Source organism: Megalops cyprinoides, chromosome 2 (genome assembly GCF_013368585.1).
Source record: "Megalops cyprinoides isolate fMegCyp1 chromosome 2, fMegCyp1.pri, whole genome shotgun sequence".
Lineage (NCBI taxonomy): Eukaryota > Metazoa > Chordata > Actinopteri > Elopiformes > Megalopidae > Megalops > Megalops cyprinoides.
The window spans coordinates 53,188,193-53,213,996 of NC_050584.1; the positions used below are offsets into that span (position 1 = coordinate 53,188,193).

Consider the following 25,804-nt stretch of genomic DNA (forward strand, 5'->3'; position numbering starts at 1 on the left):
CCCGATGTGCCTGCGGTGAGGCTGATCATTCAGCTGAGCCTTGCCCATTCAGAACAAACAACTGGAACCGTGGCAACCCGGTGCTGTTCAGTCCTCACCAGGGAAGCCTCTTCAACTGCAAAATGAAATGTCTCCCTTTTAATTGAGGGGGTGACTTGTGTTCTGTAGTTTGTTGTGCTTTAATGAGAAGTGCAGGAGGGTTGTGGCAAAGGTTGCCGCAAATATGTTTTCATTAGATCCAACAGAAAGATTGTGCTGTGCATTTTAATGGCTGTGCTTTACCCCCTGCTCTTGATCTTGTACAGAGAATAATAATTAGGTGATCTGGATTGGAAATCAGAAGTCTGCTTAGCCAGTATTGAAGAGACGCCCGCTCTCTGTTATTAGAGCGTTCCTTTCAGTGCTCTGTTATTCATCGTGCATATAGTATGCTGTGGAGGAACACAATCAACAGAATCACTAAGCGTGCATGAATGAACGCATAGCAAAAACATAATTTGATTGTCAGTCTTTTTATTTTCTTGCTTTGCTACCGGGCGTTTAAGAATTGTACCTGGGAATTGCTGTGACAGTCTCCTAATCGCCCCATTACTGTAGATACTCTTAACTGCATTTGGCTGGGGACAGTGTTGAAGCTTACGTGTTAATTGAATCTCTTTCCAGTCGTCTGTTTGAACATCCTGTGCTGGGTTGATGGGAACCTGGAAAATTTAATTTGTAGTCTAAAGCTCCACATCGGACTGTCAGACACCAGCAGGCTCCTCACAATTAACTTGCAGCATTTGCCGTGAGTATCGAGTTTCCCCCCTGGCTGATTATAGTATCCCTTTAATAATAGGGTTTGTTGTGCCTTTGTCTCAATGGCCAACGTGACATGGGTACAAGTGAAGACATATGCAGCTCTTCAATTAGTGGCCGGTGTCCACATACCAGAGACAAGGCTGAGGACTTTTTGTAATACGAGCCACTCTGGAGCGACCTGAGATTATTACCCTGTGATTACTAAAATCAGCAGACACCGACAGGCAGCTTGTTAGCCTGACAGATCACTGCTTATCAAATTCACGCCTGTTACTACTGGCCTAGCCACCACAAGGGTATGAAAATATTGCCAAAGCCCTAACCAGTCAGGACTGTATAATGGCGCATATAAAGTGTTTCATTTACCTTTGCCTCAGCATTTCTGCTCCCTCCCTGGTCCTGGCACACTTGCCTCTTCCTTTGTTTGTAAGGAGCCATTTCTGCATCCTGTCTGTTCTAGGTCACAGCTGCGTTCGGTCGAAGTGACAGAGAGCAGCCCAAACAGCAGGTGTGAAGGAGGGGATGTACGCACATGTGTTGTACCTCTCCACTCAGTGAACAGCACAGTCTCTCTGATGGTCATCATCTCCAACGGCACCAGCTCTGTGTTCTCACCAGTGATGCACATCCTCCCGCAAAGTCTTTGTAAGTCCAGTACAGCTTGCATGCCTGTAAGATATTGGATGCAGCTTAGTTTGTTACTTAATTACCTACTAACTTACCTACTGTTAATTTTGTGGATGCATTTGTGTTTAAATCCTTGCATTTTCTTAGTAATGGATCAGCTTTGATGATGATTGGTGAGGTTTTTTAAAAGGCTGCTATTACCATTCTTGGTATCATTTAACTGTATCTCACTTTAATGTGTTTTCTGTGTGCGTGCGTGTGTGTGTGTGTGTGTGCGTGTGTGCGTGTGTGCGTGCGTGCGTGCGTGCGTGCGTGCGTGCGTGCGTGTGTGCGTGTGTGTGTGTGTGTGTGTGTGTGTGTGTCACCGGGTGTGACTTTGTAACTGGGTGTAACTGAGAAGTTCAATGCAAGACATGCAGACAGGATTTCTCTCAGTCTGTGGTACCAATGAAATAAATGATTGAATGCTGACGAGGAATGCTGCTTAATTATATAATGTTCCTTAAAGCCAGACCTGATGACGTGTTCTGTTCAGAAGCATCCATTACCGACACTTGAAGCTTTGTGGCATTTAGAATTATGATAGAAAGCAAAATGACAAAACAGTATTGAATCATAGTTGAATGGAAACATTTGTTATTTGCCCAAGATGGGCACGTTGGCCTTGAAAAGTGTTCAAATATTATAACTATGAACTATAGGCTATTCATCCCTGAAAAGTTCAGGGCTTAATACAGTGCTCTTTGAGTGTCTAATGCATTACAATCTAAACAAATCAAAGTGAATTTATTTTTAATTTTATGGAGTCAGGTAGAGAATGTGTTGCAAAAGCAATAGTATTGTGCAGCACTAAATTGCTTTAAAATCTATTCAACACTTGTAGATGTACTGTATAAACCACTGAATGCATCTCTTTGAGTGAAATCAGTGAACTTTGTGTTTAACTCCATGCTCTCACTGAGATAGACAAACATAAGGCTCCCGTAGCCCCCAGCGTTTGCCCACACTGTTAGCAGGTTATCACACTGTACACAGATCAGTGCATCTCTTACTGTAGGTGCAGAGCCAGAGTCCTAAATGTGCTCAGAGGCATTAAGAGCACAGAAACAGGTGTTTGCACAAGTCCCAAAACCATGGCGATGAGCTGCAGGTTTCCGGAACTGGAAAGAAATCCATCTGTGAGCTGTGTTTGTCCAATTAACATCGCATGTGTCCTTGAGCTACATGGTGGGTTTGAGAGAGGCAGGTTGGGGGGGAATTTGAAAGTTGGAAATGGACATCAGTAACATTATATTGCAAAAAAAGCACCACAGCAATGCAGTGCTCACTGCATCATTGAAGTCACATTTAATCAGGGACATTACCTTACGCGAAATGGACAAGAATCATAAAAGACACAAGACCAGATTGCAATGAACTATGAGGGGAACATTGGGTAGGTTTGCGTTGGAACAGCGCTTGTTCCATTCATGTAAGATTATGTTGCCCAAATTGTTTAATGCAACTTTGTATCATTTGACATCATTTACATTTACATTTACTCATTTAGCAAACGCTTTTATCCAAATCAATTTACAAGTGAGGCAGAGTACAGCACAAGCAAATAGCCACATAAGGAGTCAACAATATTATAAGTGATGCATGACCAAGTTTCAATAGCTGGCCAGCCAAGGCATAAGCTAGCTGGTAGAGATATAAGTACATGAAACCATAGATTTGAAAAAAAAATTAAGGACATCAAAGATCATCAGTACCTTTTAGCAGACCCAGAGGATCTTTGCAGGTTTTGTATTGTGAAGGTATTTTTATGGGGATGTCTTTCATTTATGTCGATCATGGGCAGCTCTGTTGCTTGATAAATACATGACAGATTTTAATCAGTAATAGGCAATGTAGAATGTGCAGTAATGTGCACAAGGTAGAATGTTCACACTCTACTTATTTTGATTAGCATGCTAGCAAACTACAGTGCTCTTAGAACTTATTATCTTAGATTATACTTTGAATGGTTCCCTCATCGTTAGAAATTTCATGAAGACCATATATGTATGCTCACACTTCCCACAGGGGTGGTGAGGTTGATAATTGGCAGGAAGTGAAATTAGCCAACTATCTGGCTTCTGAATTACAATACTGTGTCATGGCTTAACTCCCTAGAGCTACGTATGTCTGTCTGAAACATAAGATTTAAGCAACGGTCTCCATAATGTCCACATTTCCACATTTGTTCTCTTCCCCTTACTTTGACCCTGGGCAGTTAGCTAGCTCTTTAGCTTGATAAATACATGACATATTTGCATTAGTAATAGGCGAGGTAGAACGAGCAGTAACCATGGCATGTTTAGAATTTTACTGAGTAGAAGGCCTGGCCTGTCATCTGATGGATGTGAGAAACACAAAGGGCTGTGCACAAATTCTGGGCATTGAAATAAGTGAATGTTTGTTATGAGTCAGAATCATTATAGTTACATCTGTAGGAAACCCCACAGAGCGTCGGCACTGTATAAATATAGGCTATCACCTCGAATCCTGTAACTTGGTGGATAGCGTACCTACCATTCCAATACATACAAAAGCTGAAACAAATAAATTGACTGAATGTTGCAGGCGTAATATCAGTTATTGTACAATGGTGAACAATGGTGAACAGTCATTTACAAGTATAGAAGATGTCTTTATTTGCTTGTCGTCCTGGACGTATTTTCAATTGATGCAAGATGTAACTTTCACGGCAGCTGAAACAAAGCGACCTATTAGCCACCAGTCTCCTTCTTGCTGCGATTTCAGCTACCCTAGCTCTGCATTTCTGCCCATTGCATGAAATAATTTTAGTGTTAACAAAAAAGGTTTTAAGCTAATTCTTTTTTGTAGTCAAAATAATTTAATATAACCCTGTCTCTTTGCTGTAAACCTGAAGTGCACTAAGGTAACGCAGACACACATTAAACCCAATTACGCAAAAAAAAAAAAAAAAACAGGGAATGGGCTGCTGGTAGATGATCCTAAAATTGGCAAGCTTTTTAACCACAAAAACAGGTACATTATCAATTTAAAAGTTGAGTTCTCTGACTCTTGTGTTTGCTGCGCGCCGCCCACCGCTGTTTCACAACGTGTGCTGTACTGCGTGTTCTCCAGTGGGCCCGGCCCCCCCGTCAAACCTGCGGTACCGCATGAGCACGGACGGCGAGCTGACTTTGAGCTGGAGCCATTCGCAGGCCGTGCCCGGCCCCCTCGTCTATGAAATCCGCCAAACCCTCAACAGCTCCCTCCACTCCTGGGTGGTAAGACATACTCACCGTGCTCACATACACAATGGCTATGCAAGGAAAGACCTAGAAAGTGACAAGGGAGAAGTGGAGGCTGCCATGAGATGATTAGATTGTAAAGTCTGGCTCCAGTTATTTGAATTTCATTCCTTAACCTAACTAAAAAAAATTCTACATCATTGGTTATGGGAAAGTAAAGTAAAGGAAAGGAAAAGTAAACTCCACAGCACTTTTTACTTGAAATTGTTTCAATACAGGCTTATAAACAACCTACGTGCTGTTAAGTAAGCTAAAGACTATGACAGAGAGTGTTTGTTGCTACCTGTTGTAAGTCTCTGGAATGACACACGTCAGTCTGTCATCTTTCGTGTCCTAGTTGATGCTATCCATGTGTTTTGGTCTCCGCAGCACCTGAGTGCAGTGGGAGTACAGAGGGTCTCTCTGAGCGGTCTCAGCGTGGGGCTCAACTACACTGTACAGGTGCGCTGCAAGACTCCGGGCGAGCAGGCCTTCTGGAGCAACTGGAGTCAGCCCCTCTACGTTTACCTACATGGTAAGCAGGAGGCCACTGGCTTACAGCCCTGCTGTAGTGTACTTAATGGCACTAGAAAAGTAAATAAATTATGTATTTTGAAACTTCCCTTTGAATATGAGTGCCGAGTTAAAGAAGTGGCTCTTACTGGAGAGCATGGAGATGTTTGGTTAGTTTTTTTTCTGTGTTCTCATCATGTTATTTTTTCCCCATTATGATGTTAATGTGGAAATGTGGGTCGGGTGTCTACCTGCATAATGTTTCAGTGATTTACTCTTAATACAGCAGCATGGGTTCGCCATTATGCATCTCTTTTAATATGTTCATGTAAAAACAGCTCAGCTTTAGGACTTAAAAGAGGTATGTTTATGAGTCTTCACTCAAGCAGCTATATAATGGGTCTGCAATTAAGCCAGTGCTGTAAGAAGAAGCCACTTAAGACTTGTTGTGCTGTGAATGGCACAGTATGTGTTCTGTTCTTCTGATGCCCTTTCATTATGAGCACATTGCAGGCATCCAAGCTTTCCCTTGGCACTGCACAGGTTGAACTCAGTGGTTTCTGCCCTGCATAACACTTGTTCTTGAACTGCCTCTCATTCATTGTTCTTCTCATATACTGTACCCAGCGTTGGAGCATAAATGGCGGTGAAAGGCAAGCCATTTTCACAGCTCATTGATATTGTCCTTTCAAAAACAACAGTTTAATGAACGAGCCTGTGTCCTGCTATGTTTAATTTCGCCCGCAATGGCTAATGTGCGTGTCTGGTGGGATCCCTAAGGTCGTTCCTTACCACAACACACACAGCGAAATGGTGGCTGTCTGCCTCTCACTGAGTCATGCTCAGTGATGGTCTCATCACGTGGAGATCAGGAATGGAAAACGAGGCTTACCAGCCCCTCATCACTGTTATTATTTTTTTAATTACTGTTGCTACCTTTTATCACTCCTGGCTTTAAGCCATTAGCGGTCAATAACATGGCCAGCGAATCACCTTGCAGTTGTAAGAAAACTATTGGGCTGCCTCTGGATGGTCAGCGTGAGTCAAAAGCCGTGCTGTGTTCTGTATGCGCTCTTTGTCATCACAACAGAAGGTGGAGGCATAAGTCATTCAGATGTGAAGGCCCTTTCCACAGATGCGAGCATCCATTTTCAGTGGCCTTGCATGCCTAGTGCTGTGCATTTTAAAAATGTTTTTCAGTGTACTAATTCAGAGGGCGGGCAGTGCCAGGGAATGTGTTCTGCCCACAAGAAATATATTTTAACTGATCTGCCATGATTTTAAATGATCTTAACTGTTGACTTGGCCACTGTTTATTGATGGTGTACTTTCTGTCATATGCAGGATGTATTTAAGTGCTTTCTAGGGATCCTTGTGTCCAGTTGCTATAGAAACTAATTAGAAATCCGCAGGATAGTCCAGTGGAAGCAAACCAAAACAGCCTCAGGCTCGAACTGTCAGTTAATCTGTCAGGCCCAGAAAAAACATTTTTTACACATCTGTTTTCTTGTGGATCACTCGCTGTCTTCTCTGAATGCTCATTTCATTCTTGTTCCGCTTCATAAACCTTGAAATGACGGCCATTTTTCCTGGTATGTCTATGCTTTATGTTTATTACAGAAGTGAGTTATCTCCCCGAAAGATTATTTGCCAGCACGGGGTCGAATGTGACAATTTACTGCGTTTTTAACAACCGGAGCCACAATGCTAAGAATGTGGAGTGGTGGCTGAACTACAACGTGAAAGTTCCGGAAAGCCAGTACAACGTTATCAATGACCGTGTGAGCAGCGTCTCTCTGTTGAACGTCAAGCCATCCAGGCAACGAGGATACGACATCCTGCACTGCTGCCAGCGCAAAGGGGAGAAGTCTCTGTGCAGTTACCCCTATGCTCAGATTTACATTAAGGGTAAGCTGCTTTGTGATAAGTGCTTTGTGTGCTTGCTGTGTGTGCTTTGTAAGTGCTTTTCTGAGATCAACCATCACCATATCCTGACTGGCATCATAAACATTGTGAATAATTTTTGAACAGATATTAATGTTGACATATCCTGTGAGACCAACGGGGACCTTAATGCCATGACCTGTAGCTGGAATGCCAGCCAATGGGTTTCAATCAAGTTCTTTTACAGGTAAGCTACCAAAAATATATATCTATGTTTTATATATATATATATATATATATATATATATATATATATATATCAGGACGTTGTATGAAATAATAATACATTGCCTCTGTATTCACAGAAGGTATGACCTTCCTTGTGAAGCAGTGTACAGAGAAGAGAATATAGACATATCTGATGTGAGGGAGTGTCCTGTTGGAGGGCGGGGCTCAAAGAGTTGCACACTGCAGCCTTTATTTCTGACTTCCTGCTACAAGATGTGGGTGGAGCTCAGGAAAGAGGAAGGTGCAGTCAAGTCCCACCCCATCTATGTCACGCCCATGGACCTGGGTGAGTCTAGTGCAGTGTACCATGGCGTCTCTTCAGGCAATATTTTTATGAATTCATGAGTAAGAATTGTATAAGAAATGTTAATTCCTGTTAATTTCCTGTTAAGTCCTTGTTTCATAATCCTTTAAGGGATAGTGCCAGGGACAGTAATGAGTCACCGCCTAGTAACCAGTGATCTCATCCTTTCCCTCTGGACTCTCTCCAGTGAAGCCTCATCCTCCGTTTGACCTGGACGCTGTCACCCTACCAGATGGAAATTTGAGCATCCGCTGGACAAGGCCTGAACTGCCAGCCTATGAGCTCCAGTTTGATGTCCGTTACTCAGGGGACAGGGATGGCACACAGCACAAGGTAGCCTGTCTCTCTGGGTGGTCGCAGCTGTGTGGGTGAAGAGAAAATGATGTGCCTTTTTTATTGTGCACAAGCTAAACAGGTTCCACTGCAGTCATGCTGCAGGGCTCTCAATATGCATGAATTGCAGAAAAAAACCTTATTGAACAAAATGGAATCAAAAAGTACTCAAATTGGCGGGGGGTGCAGACCAAAAACCGATACATTTTCTCTGTCATTTTTAGAGGGCAACACACTATTAAGCCAGCACTTTCTGTAGACATTCTCTGCTTTATTATGATAGTGAATCCTTGGTTGTAACTGTGTAACTGTTGCAGCTTCTTCTCGGTGCGCTGACCCATTGCTGGACGATCAATGTGTTACTTATTCTTTTGCGGTGTGAAGCAGATGTCATGATGAACAGCGCATGGGATTTTTTTTCAGGTCCTTGGATCCGTGTTCAATCAGTCGTGTGTGGTTCCAGGGCTGGATCCATGTGCGGTTTATGTCATCTGGGTACGCTGCAAGCGCCTCAATGGACCGGGGTTCTGGAGTGACTGGAGTAACCCCTTCCACACCACCATTCAGAACGTCAAAGGTGAATTAATACAATATTTATAAACTGCATATACATTTTAATTTTTTTGGCTGATGTGTATATCAAAACAGTTTTTCATTTTTACGGTTTAGTATCATAGTCTAGCTTGTGTAGCCACGAGATAGATAGCCAAAAGATGAATGGTCCAATGGTAAGTGCATATTATTATGATATGCTGTGGCTGTTAAAGACTGTCAGCTCTGACAGTGGTGCTGGCTTTTAAAGTTGACAGTAATGCATATTTTGAGCATATCTCTCATGGTACTTCAGGCTGACATATTAATTTTTAAGCTGAATTTAGATGGGTGCCAGAAGTAATTACCCATATCATATATTTTTCAGATGGTTTTAGGAGATTCATGAGTGAAACTAAATGTCAGGCTTCTGATTTCAGCACCTGAGCGGGGACCTGATTTCTGGAGAGTGCTTCAGGAACATGCCAGATTGAATCAGACAAATGTCACTCTTCTCTTCATGGTAGATATGTCTTTCTAGTAATGCATATTATGAAAAAAACAAGAAACAATACACTGCAATGATTCATTGTGTAATGAGGTGTTTATGGTGCATTGGAAGAGATGTCCTCTGTTCTCTAGCCTGCACAGAGAGAGGAGCACTTCTGCTGTGTGGAGGGATTTGTAGTTCAGCACCAGACCTCGGGGGGTGCTGTGTGGTCAGAGAGTGTTGGCCTTGTCTCCACCTACACCTTCCCCTGGCACAAAGATGTCCAAACTGTCACCGTACTGGCCAGAAATTCCCTTGGGACTTCATCCAGGAACAGCAACATGATACTGAACAGACGCAGTAAACGTGAGCTGTTTGATTAATTACTGTTGAAACAGAGAACTACATAAAAAATAATATCTATTCCAAAATATATTTAGCATGAGAAACATCCACACTTTTTTCTCTAAAAATACTTACATTTTCTATCAGTTGTATCAACAAACCAAACCAATATTTCCTTTCATCACACACATTTATTGGTCCCAAACATCTGAACCCATTTAGCTGTGAAAGATCCATTATCTGGTATCCTTTTTGTGTCCCATGACCCATGTTAGCTGGGAATGTGTGGTAGATGACCAGTTGCCTTTATGTGAAGACTAACTTCATTAGGTATTCCAAAAGTATGCAAAGTTATGAGAAAATGTGCCTTATGATGGCTGACATAGACAGACATTTTCATGTTCATAGTGTCTGTTTCTTACATAACTTCTGATGTATGACTACTGGAATTGTGATGACACAAGTTACTAATTTGTCTACTTAAAGTAGAGTATCATGGATAAATATATCATTACAAGAGAGGTTGCAGAGTTAGGGTGGTCAAACGTAATACAAAATATTTTAACAGCATATGTTGAATCATCTCCCACATTGAAGGGGGATTTTTAATAATAACTGATTTTATTATCCTTGCAAAAATGCACAACCATTCAAACAAGAGTGGTCGCATAGGGAGAAGTAAAATACATGTTCAGTCTGGCTTTAGGGAACAGCAGTGCTGACATGGAAAAGTAGGTCAAATTGAACACCCTTTCACTGTATTTGGATTAGTCTCTATCTCCCTCTGCAAGGTGGAGAGATGGAGGATGTGAAGTAGGGGGGTTGTTTTGCTTTTTCCATCATTACTCATTAATGGCAAACCCCCCAAATGGATGCTATTTGTTGTTTGGCAGGCAGAACTGCCCTTTTTAGCTGGTTGAAAAAAAATCTATAATTAGCCTAAAAAGAAGGGAAGAAAGCTCTTTATTTTGTGTCATTCTCTTCCTAGTAGCAGGCACACAGACGTTTAGATTTCAGCTCATCACCTGCTGCCTGACTCTTCCAGTCGAAGATGCTGCCCCTGCTGTAGGTTTCCTCCAGTAAATCTGTCCCTTTTTCCTCCTGTGTCCAGCTCAGTCCGTCCACTCGTTCACCTCACTGATGATAAACAGCAGTTGTGTGGCACTCTCCTGGAGCCTGTTCCCCAACAGCTCTGCTCCGGTGTCATTTGTCATCGAGTGGAGAGGCCAGAGCAGGGGCAGAGGGAAGGACAAGGAGAGCGAGAGAGTGAAGTGGGTTCGAGTCCCGTCCAACGACCGCACCTTTCATCTGCACGGTATGCCTTTATTCGCACCATGTCCGCTGCCATGTTAAGTAAGAGAAATCATGCCATTGTAGGTGTTCTACTGCTGTTTATCATTAACCCTTCTATTACAATTGATGGGACAGTGGTGAAGTCTGATATACTACATTATATTACTATCATTTAGCAGACACTCTTACTCAGAGTGACTTACATAACAATTTACATTTGTTACAGTTTTATCCATTTACACAGCTGGATATTTACTGAGGGAATTCTGGGTTGAGTACCTTGCCAAAGGTTACACCAGCAGTGTCAGAGGGGAATCAAACCAGCAACCTTTCAGTTATGAGCCCTGCTCCTTACAATTACTCCACACTGCTGCCCCTATACTATATGTAACGTCTAATCCAGTGGCCATCTCAACAGAGTGACCTTGATTTTGTTGACACAATATGAACATGCTTGATTTCATTACAGTACCAAACAGCAGAGACCACTAGCACATGTCAGCCCTGTTATGGCAAAAAAGCACCAAATTACATTGAAACTGACGGAGGGTTAAACGTGAGAATTATGAAGACAGGTAATTATAGTTACAGTGAAAGGTAAAGTAAGATAAGGATGAGATAAGTGTCTAAACATGGACAGTAAGGGAGGAAAAGACGTGAGAGTCTGTTTGAGAAATCATAGTAAAAGCTGGTTTACAGTGACATTAGATATGCTGAATATGGAGGTACAGTAAAAGTTAAAAAAAGGTGGAGAGAGTATAGTCATTTTGGGATTCTTAGCATCACCTCTCTTGTATACAAATAAAACATGTTAAGTACTTTCAGGTTACAGGGAATAGTTCCACCCTGTTCTGATCTCACACTATCTGTTATTGCAATGTGGCAGGTTCTTATCAAAGGTACAATCATTAGGAAATTGGCCCTGTCTTTCCACTTTGACAAAATGACCTTCTTAGCTTTTTTTCAGTGAGATGTAGATGAACGGTGCATGTTGGAGGGAAGATCTATAGATCTCCTAGACAATAAAGCAAGAGTTAAAATGCTGTGACCCAAAATGCAACCTAGTTTTTCAATTACCAAGTTCCAGAATTGGTGTTTGGCTGTGCGAAGCCATGGGGACTCTATATATATATGCCCAGGGATTTAGATCTGCAGTGCATAAATCCAATTTTGAACTGTTTTTTTTTCCAGGGAAGAGTTCTCTGTGGATTTCTTTATATTAGGAAAATTGGACTTTGGAGTTAGAGGATGTTGAAAAGATCTTTTTTTGGTAGAGTGTATATCAGTGTAAATGCCTAGATCTGTTTCCTATTTGTTTGAGAGATGGATGAGTGGCTATCTTCTGGGGCCTGTGGTGAGTATAATTTAGAGATGGAGATTTCTTTGAGTTCTAAATTGCTTTCAGTCTCTCAGGCAGAGGTGTTGGTATAGTTCACATTCATTTTTGTTTTAAAAGTGTTCTTGAAGGTATTGAAAAAGTTCTGGTCAGTTAGGCCATTTTTCATTGAAGTTTTTCAAAGGGTAACCATTTGTTGTTTTCAAATAAGTGGTGTAAGTCATTCCCTTTTGTTTCAAGCTGTGAAACAAAACTGTTTGCACCGATGAGGAAGTTGGGATTGCATTATATGGGCATGCATTGGCAGAGAGAGCAAGTTTCCAGTTCATAATTTTGTTTTTCCACCAGGCTCCCAAGAAATATGACATAACCCCATTAATAAAACAGTGGTTTTGTTATTGACTCTAGCATATATGGTGACTCATTTAGATTTGATTTTTATTTTTGCCTCAGTTATGACACAGTTTTCCCAAGAGAAAACAGTGTACATATAGAAATTATGTGTTTGGATGTTTTTGCACAGCATTCGAAGCCCCTAGCCTTGTGGTGAAACCGAAAGGACCAAGGAGTTGTTAGTTTTTAGTGAGCTCCCTCTAGTGGAAATGAGTGTAATATGTAAAATGTTGTGTTTCAACAGTAACAAAGGTATAAAATACACCAATATTACTTATTCAGTAGTGGTTTAGGGCCCTGTTGTTTGGGTGATGTAATATATAATATCAGACATGCAGTTTGTTTCTAGTATTGTCTGTGGTTCGTTTGACATGTGTTTGTAACTGTCCACAGAAACATTCTTTGCCTCTGAAGAATACCAGTTCATCTTGTATCCAATATTTGAGGATGGAGAAGGGGAGCCCGTGTACGCCAAAGGCAAGCCCCGTACACAACGTTTTTTTCAGATGGGGAACACTTTTCAAGTTTAGTTTTCTAAATCTGGTTGTTGATTTTTTTTTTTCCAGAAGACAGAGGGCGATCCAGGGGAGATCATGCAGCCTACATGCTTCTGCTGATAATCACCTTCCTGTCAGTGGTCTTGTTTGTGACACTTGCCGTCTCCCAGAACCAGTATGAGCTCTTTCTTGTCGTTTTGAGTATTTTCTGCAACATCTCTCTCAATGCGAGTTTTAACATAATGTGTTCCAGTGGTCGTAAAGCTAGGAGAACTGCATGATGCACTTTGTAGATACACGGTAATACACCGTTTTGAAATGAAACATACATATCAGGGTAAGAAAATCTGGTACAGAAGGAAAATATTTATTAGCAATGATTACATAAGCAGCTTTATTTAAGTAAGTGAAAAGTTGAAGAAAGCAGTTGTAAATGCTTGGTTTGTCAGTCGTTTAGAGAAAATAAATACAAGATGTATTGAAGCAAGGCTCCCTCCTGAAGGCAAGGAATTCTAACTAAATTTGTGCTTGTCACCTAACTTTATTTTTTTCACAAATGAGTTGAGTGCTCAAAATGTATGTATAAAACCATGACAGATTTCTTCATTGAATGATTAAGAACTTATGCATAATATCCCTGCAAAAAAAAAAAAAAAAGTTTGTGACACATTTGTGTAGGAGACAAGGCTATTGCAACAAAAGAGAGAGTCATAGGTTCCCACACTCAGAATTACCTGACTTTATTTTTCCAAATGATGTCAGATTATACTGTCTGCACAGATGGACTAGCTGTAAAACATTTTGGTGCGTTTTATTTTGTCAAATGTCAGATGTCAGTTAACGTTCTTGTAGCATTCTTGTACTCTTAATGACCACTTAGTTTATATCTTGTGAAAAATTTAGCAGAGCAAAGTTGATCTCTTCTAGCAGCGGGTGATTAATATTGATCTCCCTCTCACCGAGAAATTGATTGTCAGTATGAAGCTGTTTCGGCATGACATTTTCACAGAGCAAAAGGTCGCGGGTTTTCAATTATTCAGTGAGTGGCCTCTGTAATCATGCGGGAAGGGGCTGGGGGATCCGGACAACAGGGGGACAGCTGGAGGGTATGCTCCCATTTATGAAGTTTTGAACAGCGAAGTGGCCCGTGGGGAGAGTGATTCTTCCTATGCTCATGTTCTTCACTTCTCACAGGATGCGGAAGCTGGTCTGGAAGGATGTCCCCAATCCCAACAACTGCTCCTGGGCTCAGGGGGTCGATTTCAGGAAGGTGAGATTTCTTTTGCTGTTGGGCAAAAAGATCAGCTTATAGGGGAAACGCGTTCTGTCAGAGTTCCAAGTTGCCAGTTGTAACTGAATAGGAGTGAACATGTCATTTCCAAATGGATAATCTCAGAGGACACAGGGCGTAAGAAGATCATTGTAATTATGCTGACAGTGGCAGGGGTATACCTCAGGAGTAAATTATCATCAAATTTACATACTAACAAGCTTTTCTTCAGCGTAGCTGATTCAGTATTTTGATGTGACTTAATAAACTTACAAGTTGATGTGTAGAAAGCCCAGGAAAGGTTGAATTGTGATTGCAAATGATTTTTTTTCTATGGTAGCATAAATAAACTATGAAGGTGGTTCTTCCATAAATCATGAAGGCACTGCAAACACATACAGGTAGCAGCTGCAGCCTTCAAGAAGGATCAATATTGAATAGCATACATGATTTTAAATGTAAGTCCTGCAGAATTCTAGCTGGCATTATAAGTGTTCCTTGTAGAAAGGTGCTTAGTAGGCAGTGTGCCTATATCATTATATTATTGTTAAACATTGAACTATTTTGTAACCGTGAAAAACACTTTGTAACTGGTATCCAAGTGCACATTATTGCATTATTTGCTAAATTATATGAAAAGTAAGAATTTACTTTGAGGTTTGATTTATAGTTCAGTTTAGCATGATGCTTTCAGATTGGGCTGGGACTATTAATTTAGCAATTTATTGTTAACATTAATTATAGTGCACATTAATGACAATATAATTGCAGATGTTAATCAGCTGAAGTGGTTAGTTACCAACACAGTTCTAACTATGACTCACTTTGCACTTTTTTAGGCAGAGACCATTGAGAGCCTTTTCCGACATCCCGAGCGACTGTTGTCCTGCCCCCTTCTCCTGGAGTCAGAGAACATATCCGAGGCCGTTATTGTGGAAAAGGCAGGACCTCTGGCGCAAAACAAGGAGAGAGACAGTGTCCTGAGCAGAGCTGTGCAGGGGGAGAGGCCCCCCACTCCCACCCTTAGCAGGGACACAGAGGAGCCTCTGGTCCCAGAGACGCCCGCTCTCCCTGGCTCTCCGAACGGTTCGGCCCACTCCAGGATCAGCTACGCCACGGTGCTGCTCCCGGAGGAGCCGGGTCTCCTCTACAAGCAGCAAGGGAGCCTGAGCAGCTCCTCCGACGAGGGCAACTTCTCCGCCAACAACTCGGACATCTCCGGCTCCTTCCCCGGGGGGCTCTGGGAGCTGGAGAACCCACCCTCCAACGGGGCCGACCCCCGCCACTCCTGCTGCTACAACTCCGCCGAGGAGTTCTCTGAAACCTCGGACCAGGAGGACGAAGACCTGGACGGAACGGGCACAGAGAAAGACCTGTATTACCTGGGGATGACCTCACAGGGCGAGGACGAGGAAGAGGACGAGGAAGAGGATGACGAAGAGCGAGAGGAAGAGCAGGAGGCGGGAGCGAGGTTCCTGAGAGGTGAGGTCCAGGGGCGTACCCCTGGTGGGCGGGAGGAGTTCCCTGTGGAGTGCAGCCCTCTGCTCGGCCGCCTGGAGTCTGTATGCGACAGGACTGACACAGCGGCAAAGAGCCCTCCGCTGTACATGCCACAGTTTCGAACTGCGACCAGGAAGCCCCACCGAGCCACAGATCAGGAGGAAACCCTCCAGCTCTGAGGCCAGACCCTCATCACACGCTGAGCCAATCATGCTGCTGCCACAAAGCCCTCCCACAGGGGCGGTCACATGCCAGCTTTCCATCCGAACTGCTGTTGGACTGAAGGGCTACACAAGGCCTGTCCATACTTGACATCCCACCTTTGCGCATTTCAGATGAAGGAATGTCGCTCTCGTGCGCTTTATGAAAAATCTTAAGACCCATATGGAAATTTTATGCTGTGAAAAAAAGTATATGAAGCCAACAGGGGGGGCTTTATCCAAACGAATGACTGCACTTTAGCAGACCAGTCTGTGAAAGATAAGCACATTTTGGGTGTTGCTGGTGCTAATGGCAGCCCACTAATGTTCATGTAGGAGGCATGATGCTCATTATTAGCTGGACACGGATTGTGTTGGAAATGTGCTTCTAAACCTTTCGCATGGAGAAAAACCCTAAAAAAACTGAATGTGTATTTTCCTGTTTTACCAATCATGTCTTTGCAAACATAGTTCGTAAAAATGTGCCATCTATTTTCAGTGTGTGCTATTTTGTATTGAAATCAGTCGATAAATGCAAAACAAAAATGGCAAGGATACATTTAAAAAGTGGCTTTGATGACAGAAATGTTGCACTGTGCCTCTGATAAATACATTGAATGAGTGTACATAAAGATTTCGCATATATATTTTTGTGGTTAAAATAAAGTATTTATTGCCGGTTTTATTGACTCATTGATAGAGGAAAAAGTCTAAAGCTGCTTTTATTTAAAATCGCAGGTGATGCACCAGAAAGCTAATTTGTATTTCTCTTACAAACAGATTCTTCCCGTTTCATCATCTCTACCTGAACTCTGCTCCATGGCAGTAGATGATTTTTCAGGCATTTTTTTCAAAACTAGTCCAGTTTGGACAAGATTTTCAATAGCTTCGATATGTTAGAAAACATTTGCGAGAACTAGCCAAGGAAGAAAACATTCATTGCCAACATGTCGCGTGGGGATTTTCAACTTTGAATGTTGCATTCTTTTCTATCGATGTTCCCGATGCATACTGTCGCATTGAACAGATGAAAGAAAATGTAGTAAAAAAAAATAAGATGTCCCTGTATCAAGAAATTTCAGAGTGGAACCTTTTGAACCTTTCAGTACAAGGCTTTATAATGCGAGTGACAATGCGGTACAATGCCAGTGGATTAGAGAAGGTGCCTCTCTGACTCACCTCTGAGAAGAAATGTTTGTCCTTGTGAGGAGGCAGAGATGAGGCACATGCTTACAGCAAGCAAAAGAAAACAAAACAAAAAAAAACATTTCTTGAGACAGTAAGCTTTAGTTTTTAGACAAATGTACCACAGCCATGATCACAAGAAGATCTTTTGCAGTATTGCATGTGATGAATCATAATGTATTTGTGTCAACTGCTAGTTGAATGACGAATAATTGTTAGTTTGATGCCTTTAGGGAACATTGAGTTTCTGCTATCAAGGGTATTTATATTATAATTATGTTGATTTATCCAGAGCAAATATTAATTTATGTGTAGTTATAATAAAAACAAAACATTGTAATAAATGTCAAAACCTAGATTCAGAACAATCTGAGCTAAAAAATACAAACAGTCCATTTAAAAATAAGTCCGTAAGTTAACTGCCGGCAAAGCAATATTAGGCCTCATCACTTAGTGAAATAAACAGCATTCTGTTGAGCACTGAGGCATGAATACTGACAAAAACAGGAGAACTGGAGACACTCAATCATATATTATTAGGAAATTATATATTATATTATAAGTACACTGACTACACTTAGGTTATTGGGCAGTTTATTCCACCACTGTGGAGCTAGGAAGAAGAAGGTGATGTAGAATTGTGAGAGAAGATGGAAAGACACAAGAGCAGTAGTCTGCCAGTCAAAGCTGATCTCCGGGGATTAGACAGAGATTGTCAGTTTTTTTTTTTCTAAAGCAGAATTTTTGAAATGAAAGCAGTGCAGAGTCAATCAAGGAAACTGCAGTGGAATAGAATAAAGATACAAGAATGAGGATGCACATGTGGGACAGCCTTGTTTTTCACTAACAAAAGAGAACCCGCAGAAGGAATTATATACCGTATTCAACACTTTGAGAAAAGGACAGATTGCTGAATATCACCATAGTCTCTCACAATAAATAGTTTGTTCTTGAGGAAGAACATTGAATTAACTGTTAAACACATTAGGAACATATGCACTGAATTGATTTTAGGACACCTCCAACCTTAATAAAATCAAGGTTACACCCTCCATTTGAAATACAATTCTAACGTCAGGATGATGTAAGTGTTTGCATGCTGTGGTATGTGTCTCATAGTCCATTTTACTGCTTTTCAGGTGGTGAGTAACATTGTGACTCAAAGAACATAGTGTGGCACCCTCTAACAGCACATTACACATCTGTGAAGTTCCTCAGCTACAGCAATGGAGTAGTGCTCATCCTCCAGTCGGCACCTGCACCCCTGTGATGCACTGTGGGAACTGCAGTGTGAAAATAGCTGCTGTCTGCCACTGGGTGTATTGGAGGATTGCACTTGCATTTGCCTTGCTTTTGTGACCTGCGGCAGCGTAGGGAGTGTGTGAAGAGCCAGACGTACTTTATTGCAATCGGCAATTCCGAATTGCACGAAAAAAGGAAAAAAGTAACAATAACATACCAAAAATTGTTAAAAACTCTTCCTACAGTCATGAACCACATCAACTCATCCAATCTCCTGGCTCTTATGTCCTTGTTTGTTAGATCCAGGGCTCCAAGGCCTTCATCCTGTGGCCCCAACTGAACTCTTCCTTCTCCAGAAAGTTCCCCGTGGGCCTCATGGCACCATCCTACAGTGGTTCTGGCCAGCTTCCCTGGCAGGCTGCACTCCAGAGATTCTGGCAGTCCTGTGTCCTATGCATTTTAGTGGTGTACATTTCAACTAATGTGTCCCCTCAGTTTTAGTTCAGGTTTGTGGGAATTCCTTTTCTGAACTGTTACCTATTTTCCAGCAAACACTGCCACCTTTTGGACATTTATCATTTGTGGGTTTTTTCTTAACGGAGGTTTAAAACTGCTTGAACAATCGACACAGAACTACAGGAGAAAAAGTTTTCTTTACACACCACAAGAAATAAGAACAGGAGTGGAAATAGCAATTTGAGCACACATGTTCATGAACAGTGTTTAGCTGTCCAGCTGACACTGCACTCCTCTCTTAGTAAAAGGGCATCCATTCAAAGAATTGCCCACTGCCTACATGATTATGGCAAAGAAAGGGTCTCCATAGTACTGCATCATACTAAGAGAAGATCATCCCCAGATGTGTGCTAACTTAATGAATTTTCAGCGAGAAAAGGTTGAGATTAAATCTTGAGGCAGCTGTCTTAGTGCTGATTGTCAGATTGCTGTGCGCAAATAAGACTCACACTGTATGACATTATATTAATATTTTATTTATGGAATTACTGTAAATCCCGCCAAAGGTTTATGCAATCTGAAGACTATGCAATCCTAGCAAGTAGAGAAATGAAAAGCACAGTCCTGATTTGACAGAATTTAAATTCTATGAAAAAGCAAATAAGATTGAAACGCCAGACTTTTTGTTAGAATATATTCTCATCAACATTATTTATTACATTCTTTCTAAAATGGAATACAGGCTGCCAGATATTATTTCATAAGACATTGTAGTTGCATTTTGGTGATTAACTGTGATATATAGTTTTCTGTCAGTGGGTTAATGGGGGGACTGTAATATCCTTTCCAAGGGTATTATTAATAGTATTATGTAAAGCTGGGGCGGCAGTGCACCATAGTGGTTAAGGAGCAGGACTTGTACCTGAAAGGTTGCTGGTTCAATCCCTGCTGTGACACTGCTGCTGTACCCTTGGGTAAGGTACTTAACCCACAGTTGCCTCAGTAAATATCCAGCTGTATAAATAGATAACATTGTAAAGAACTGTAACCTATGTAAGTCGCTTTGGAAAAAAGCATCTGCTAAATGTAAATGTAGATAATAATAATTCACAACTGAATGTCATTATCTGTCAATACATTTTTTTTTCACGAGTTCCTCTCTCTCTCTCCTCACAGTCAGCTAGTACCGTGTTTCCCAACCCTGCTCCTGGAGGCACACTGTCCTACATATCTTCTATGTATCCTTCCTGCTTGACTAAATCAGGTGTGCTCAGCTAATCAAAAGTGCCACTGATGAGTTCAGTCAGGTAGGTAGAGCAGGGATAGATAGAAGATATGCAGGACGGTGTGCCTTCAGGAGCAGGGTTGGGAAACGCTGAGCTAGTACATTAAACTTTAAACCTGAATGGCCTTATCCCTCAGCGTGAGTTGCCCTCAACAGGCTTTGTCCTGCTGCTCTTTGCCCAAAGGAAGGAATGAGCCAATAGCCTTTCCAGCAGTGGGTGCATGTCCTATTGTTGTGTCTATGGTGTTTACTGTATCTGACTGATATTCACTGAATACATTTGTGCAATGGTGATTGGTAATGTGTAGACCAGTAGTACTTACATTATTATACAGAAGCAACAGGCTAACCTTCACTGTGGCACAGGATGAAAAGCAAATAGATCTTAAGTACAACTCCTCCCAGCATGATGGAACAGATGTGAAGAGAGAAGCTACAGTATTTACATTATGTGGGGTCAGAACAGATGTTTATCTCAACAAGAAATGCGAGAGAAATTAACTGAGTAAATAACCTCCTCTCTGACCTGAAAATGTAGGGACATTAGCTAGGGATCATATAGTAGTACTAATGCAATTAATTGTAGGATGGTGATTACATACAGAAGGAGACAAGATCTGGTAGAATAGCTAGTATCAATAATGTGAGATTGATGTTTTTAATAAATTACCTTATTATTTTGTCAGGTTTAATTGATAAAGCTGTCACTTCCTCAGTATGATTTTTAAAAGGTATTACTGTTTATTGCGATGATTTGGAAATGCAGACTGAATTACCTCACACACTTTAATGGCCTGTAGAGGGCGCTGTGCATCATCATCAATTCTCCTCTGCTTTGAAGAGTCTTCCATAACAGAAAATGTGAAAACATTAAAAAAGACATTACTGGTTATATTATTCAGGTGTCTCTTGGATCCAATTATGTGTGTGGGCCTTTTTATTTCTTTGAAATCCACCAGCAGGGGTCTACAAACCAGCAGGGGTGTGAAACTTTTTTAGAAATGAAACTCCTGTTGTAATTGCATAATTAGTGTAAGTGTTTATCACATTTTTGTGATTTGTGAGCAAAAAATATTGCAAGTAACCATATGGTGTCCTCTCCAAGGACTTTTTGGTGAGTGACCATTTTTTGAGGTCTCAGTAATTATGAAACACATATTCTTAATTATTATACCAATTAAGCCAGAACCTGTGAACAATCTGGCCTTTCATTAATTCATGAATCTAGCTAAACCTGTATGCATTTATAGCCTACTGTCCCTTAATGTTTTATACATCTGTAGAAATGACCACTACAACATGGACACAGCTTGGATTGATTAAGATGATTGTTCTCTTTATTCCATTCATTTAATTGTTTGGGAAAAAAACAAAATAACCCCTGAGGACAGTGAAATGCAAAGCAAAATGGTGTTCTATTGTTCTTTTTCTTTGCGGGGGGGGAATTAATCCTTCCAGGTTTCCTGTTAATGTGTGGCAACATTCACCAGAGCTCAGTACATGTTCCAGAGTAATTTATGATGCTGCACAGAACAAAGACCTGGCTACCCAGTGTGTAGACGGTCCATATAATATTGAGGGTTTGTTTAGTTGCCCTGGTTGCATAATTTCTGGAGTCCCATGTGCACCGGAGACCTTGCTCAGGACTCAGACCTGTTCAGAACAAATATCAACTGCTCTCGGAGACATGAAATGGAAGCATTCAAAAACATTATTGGTTATAAGCACTAATATTTCTTTGCAATACTTTCTTCAGGATGGTTTCTAAAATGATTAGGCTAAGGATGTATACTTAAAGCCAGGGTTAAACCAGTGTTAACGTTTCCAAAAGCCAATGGGAATAGATCTTTAAAGACGTGACAGTATGAATCTCCACCAACAGACACAGGTAAAATTCAAAAGTTTACACCAATTTTAATGCTCCACTTCAGACTCTTAGGCCTACTTAGGGCTCTGCCCTTATGTTCTCAGGTGTGAACTGACACATTAGCGATCAGTACTGTTCTTAGACGTGACCTTCTGCTTGTTGCAACGTGTGACGCATCGGTGCAGCCCTAATTAGAGCATCGTTCACTGTAGGAAGTTAGGACGTTAATGGTACAGGACCGGAGTCTGCAAGAACACACTCCCAGGGGAGGCAGACTGCTGAGATCTGAACTACTTTTGTCAGAAATAGACATCCCACAGAAACAGGTCATAACAGATAATTCACCTCTGGTTCCTGTCACAGGCATTGTAGGCACTTCTCAAAGTTTCTGATCCATGAGAAGAAGATCTAATCTTACTGTGACACTGTGTCCACCATCAACAGAGGAGCAGTGCACTTGCACCTTTGGTTTCTATTCTCTCATATTGGACAACCCGGCACATTCTTTACTCTTTTTTTTCGCTGCAGGTGAAACTAAAGGTAAGAAAAGAATATCTGGAACATGTCTGCACTTCTTCAGAAAAACCATCATCTTTGGTATTTGTGTTCCCTCTTGTCTTTGATCTTGACAGTTTTAAGGAGGCATTTATGCTGCGCTAGCATGCTGTTATGTGGCGGTTATAATTGCTGTTTGCTCCTTAATTTGATGAAATAAAATGCTCAGTCACAAAAGTATTCATTGCTTTACATGTCAATCACTCAGCAATGCACCTGTTCACATGCAGCTCACTGTCCCTAATTTAGAATCGTAAATCTGTGCACTCCATTCTACATTTTCAGCATGCTTGTGGGATTTTGAAAGCTTGCAGGCCTGAACAGATTGCACCTCCTTGGACCCGTACCATTCATACATATCAAAGCAGGGATACAAGGACGAATCTATCGATGGGGCTTGAATGTACCCACCACGGTACAAATGTTTGCTGTTGACTGCGTGCCGCGTGACCTCTGAATCCTGAGGCTTTGCCCAGCAAGGTGCACCTTGAACATCAAAGTGCTAGAGTGCTCTGTGCAGGCTTTGCAAAAGACTCCTGGTTGTGAGTTGCCTTGTGTGCTGGGGTGGTCCTTGGAACACGTGAGCATGGAGAGACTGCTGCTCACCGTGTAGACGCTCATCTAATTCAGCCGTCCAATGAAATCCTTCGCAGCAGCTGGCAGCCGTTAAGAGAGGCAAAAACAGCATGGGAGGCTTTTCCAAACATGCGCCTTAACGCTGGAGTCGGGGAGCGTGACGGCAGGTTGCCGTCCCTGGCGGTGTGATGTTACAGCAGACTGTAATCATAACCTGGCTCGCCAGTGGAATGCTGAACCTGAGGGATCAGATGGCCTGCTCGCGTAATTCAATCAGTCGGTACATGTACAGATGTGGGGTTTATCTAAGAACTGTTATTAAATTTGAGTGAATGAGAAAGTGGGGTTGTGCGTGGAGATTTCGTGTTTACAGGGGAGTTTATTCTTTTGTGGAGTAGAAAGCTATGATAATTTTCTGGTTATGCCTGTGTATGTATGAATCAAATCTAATATATTTTAATCAATATTATGTGATCTTGTTTCATGTAATGCTATTACCATTAGTAAGCATATGTATCTGCCAATGGCTGTTGGCAAAATCTATGGATTTTGTATTTATTCAAGCAATAACAATAAATCATAAACCGTTATTTACATGACTAAACTGCCAAGGATGATTTTTACATAGATAAAACAAAAACATGTTTCCAGGAATCTTGAGTTCATCATTGATGGCTTATCCTTTATCCTCTGCCGCCGTGCTGAAAAATACAGTTCACTTGCTGGTTCAACATTTGTAACTGTATTGAAGACTATGGATGACTCACTGATTCAGGCCTGCCACTGTGCTGAAAACTGCAGTTCATACGGTTCACCCTCTGGTCCATGGCCTTCCACTGTGGTGAAAACAGTGTAGCATAGTGCATAAGGAGCAAGGCTCATAACTGAAAGGTTGCAGGTTCAATTCTCTGCTGGGGCGCTGCTGTTGGACCCTTGGGCAAGGTACTTAGCTCACAATCGCTCCCCAGTGGTGGAACGAACTCCCGGTCTCGCTACGGACAGCTTCTTCACCCCATTCCTTCAGACGGGGCCTGAAGACGCACCTCTTCAGACTCTACCTGGACTGACCCAACACACAATTGCTGCCCCCCCCCGCCCATCAGTGCTGTCGTAAATCGCTGTGCTTTTTAAATTGTGCTTTTAAATTTGTCTCTTGTTGCCGCCTTTACCCTGACGCTCATTGTGCCGTCTGAAGTTGTTGAAGTTTGCCGTTTGAAAGTGTATCATATTAGTTGCCCTATAGGCTGTAATTGTACAAATCTGATAGTACTGTGTCCTCAAACAGACCTTGCTCTCAGCTGAGAACTGTCTCATTGTGGAACTGCACATCCTGTCCCCGTACTGTCGCTGTCGCTGTACTTACTGTATGCACTTTTGTAAGTCGCTTTGGATAAAAGCGTCTGCTAAATAAATAAATGTAAATGTAAATGTAAACAATTGCCTCAGAAAATATCCAGCTGTATCATTGGATAACATGTCAAAAAACTATAACCCGTGTGGGTTGCTCTGGATAAGAGCATCTGCTAAATGATGAAAATGTAATGTAATGCACCCTCTGGTGCAAGTCTGTCTCTCATTTTCTTACATTCTCTCTTTCTCTCTCTCTACCCCTCATCTCACCGGTTGGGGGTACTAGCTGATTCAACAGACTAATTTTCACATCCAAACCCTGCAATATGTTATCTAAGCTGTGATCAGTATTACAATTGAAATGACAAACCAAAAAAGAATTATGTAAAGCCGTGATCACTTCCCACGATAAATGATACATAGAATAGAGTGATCCCATGCTGGAGCTGAATCACGGCAGCAAATTCACGGACAGTTCAAATGAAATCAAATTTTGGGACTTTACGAGAGTATGTTAAGTGCAGCTGAGTGTAGCCATTCTCTGTGATAAGTGGTGCTGGAGCAGCTAAAAGGTATGGGAATGAATTATCAGCAATCTTGAACGGGGCAGACAATACCCAGATAATTTTATATCATGCTTGGCAATGGGCCAAAGGAAGCCCTTCTTGGACATGCATGCTGGTTTTATACTTCGTGCTGCTGATGTGAACTGACTTCTGATGGGCCTCACATCAATATTTCAGGCCACTGAGAGACGAAGACAGGGCCCCAGATGTTGCTGAAAAGCCCATGCTGATAAGAGAAAGCTGGCTCCCTGAGAGCCTCTGACTGTTACGTAACCTCTACACAGAGAGTGTGTCAGTGAGTCTGCTAATCCTCTGAGCCGCGGCTCATTCTCAGAGGCAGGATGAGCGTGGGGCCAGTTCAACAGCGTGAGTCTCAAAGTGGGGTTCTACATGCAGTTTCCTCTGACTTTCCTGACCCGACCAAACGTTAGTCCTCTGAAAGCTACATTCAGCGTGCAGTCGACTCATTCACTCAACTGCTGTAGTTTTCCTGGGTCAATGCTCATATGCAGACCTACATGTGCACACATGTACATATTAGGGATAGATTATTTATCATGGTGGAAAATGTCAGTCTTGTTGTTTAATATTTGAGGGAGAAGGATAAAAACAGAGCGCCAATTCAATAATGCATGAGGGAGGACTGTTTTCCGCAAAGCGAGTATAAATTCTTCAATAGAGAGATGAGTATTGCATAACCAGGGCTTTTCCAGTCGCCAAAAAACAGCCATTTTATATTTAACAATTCCTTTGTCATACTGAAACACACTGTCCCTGGTACCCTTGAAGCAGTTTGTTTTTTTATTTTTGTTAAATTTAGTGCTTCATTCTCC

The 25,804-nt window shown here is 41.7% G+C and overlaps 1 protein-coding gene across 1 annotated transcript; it reads left to right on the top strand.

The window, feature by feature from the left end:
- The first annotated feature begins 182 nt into the window (after positions 1-182).
- Positions 183-16,202, top strand: lepr (leptin receptor). Its single transcript, XM_036519820.1, has 17 exons — positions 183-189; positions 664-787; positions 1,262-1,446; positions 4,564-4,709; positions 5,103-5,247; positions 6,846-7,133; positions 7,257-7,356; positions 7,475-7,683; positions 7,889-8,034; positions 8,458-8,611; positions 9,006-9,088; positions 9,208-9,421; positions 10,512-10,715; positions 12,816-12,899; positions 12,992-13,094; positions 14,114-14,189; positions 15,029-16,202. Exons 1-17 carry the CDS (start codon positions 183-185, stop codon positions 15,866-15,868), a joined length of 3,108 nt encoding a protein of 1,035 aa, XP_036375713.1. The 3' UTR covers positions 15,869-16,202.
- The last annotated feature ends 9,602 nt before the right edge of the window (positions 16,203-25,804 follow it).

Excerpts from the sequence above, each read along its gene's own strand:
- lepr (XM_036519820.1), top strand. Across the intron at positions 7,357-7,474 it reads TCAATCAAGTTCTTTTACAG|AAGGTATGACCTTCCTTGTG; the intron begins GTAAGCTACCAA and ends CTGTATTCACAG. Across the intron at positions 9,089-9,207 it reads ATGTCACTCTTCTCTTCATG|CCTGCACAGAGAGAGGAGCA; the intron begins GTAGATATGTCT and ends TCTGTTCTCTAG.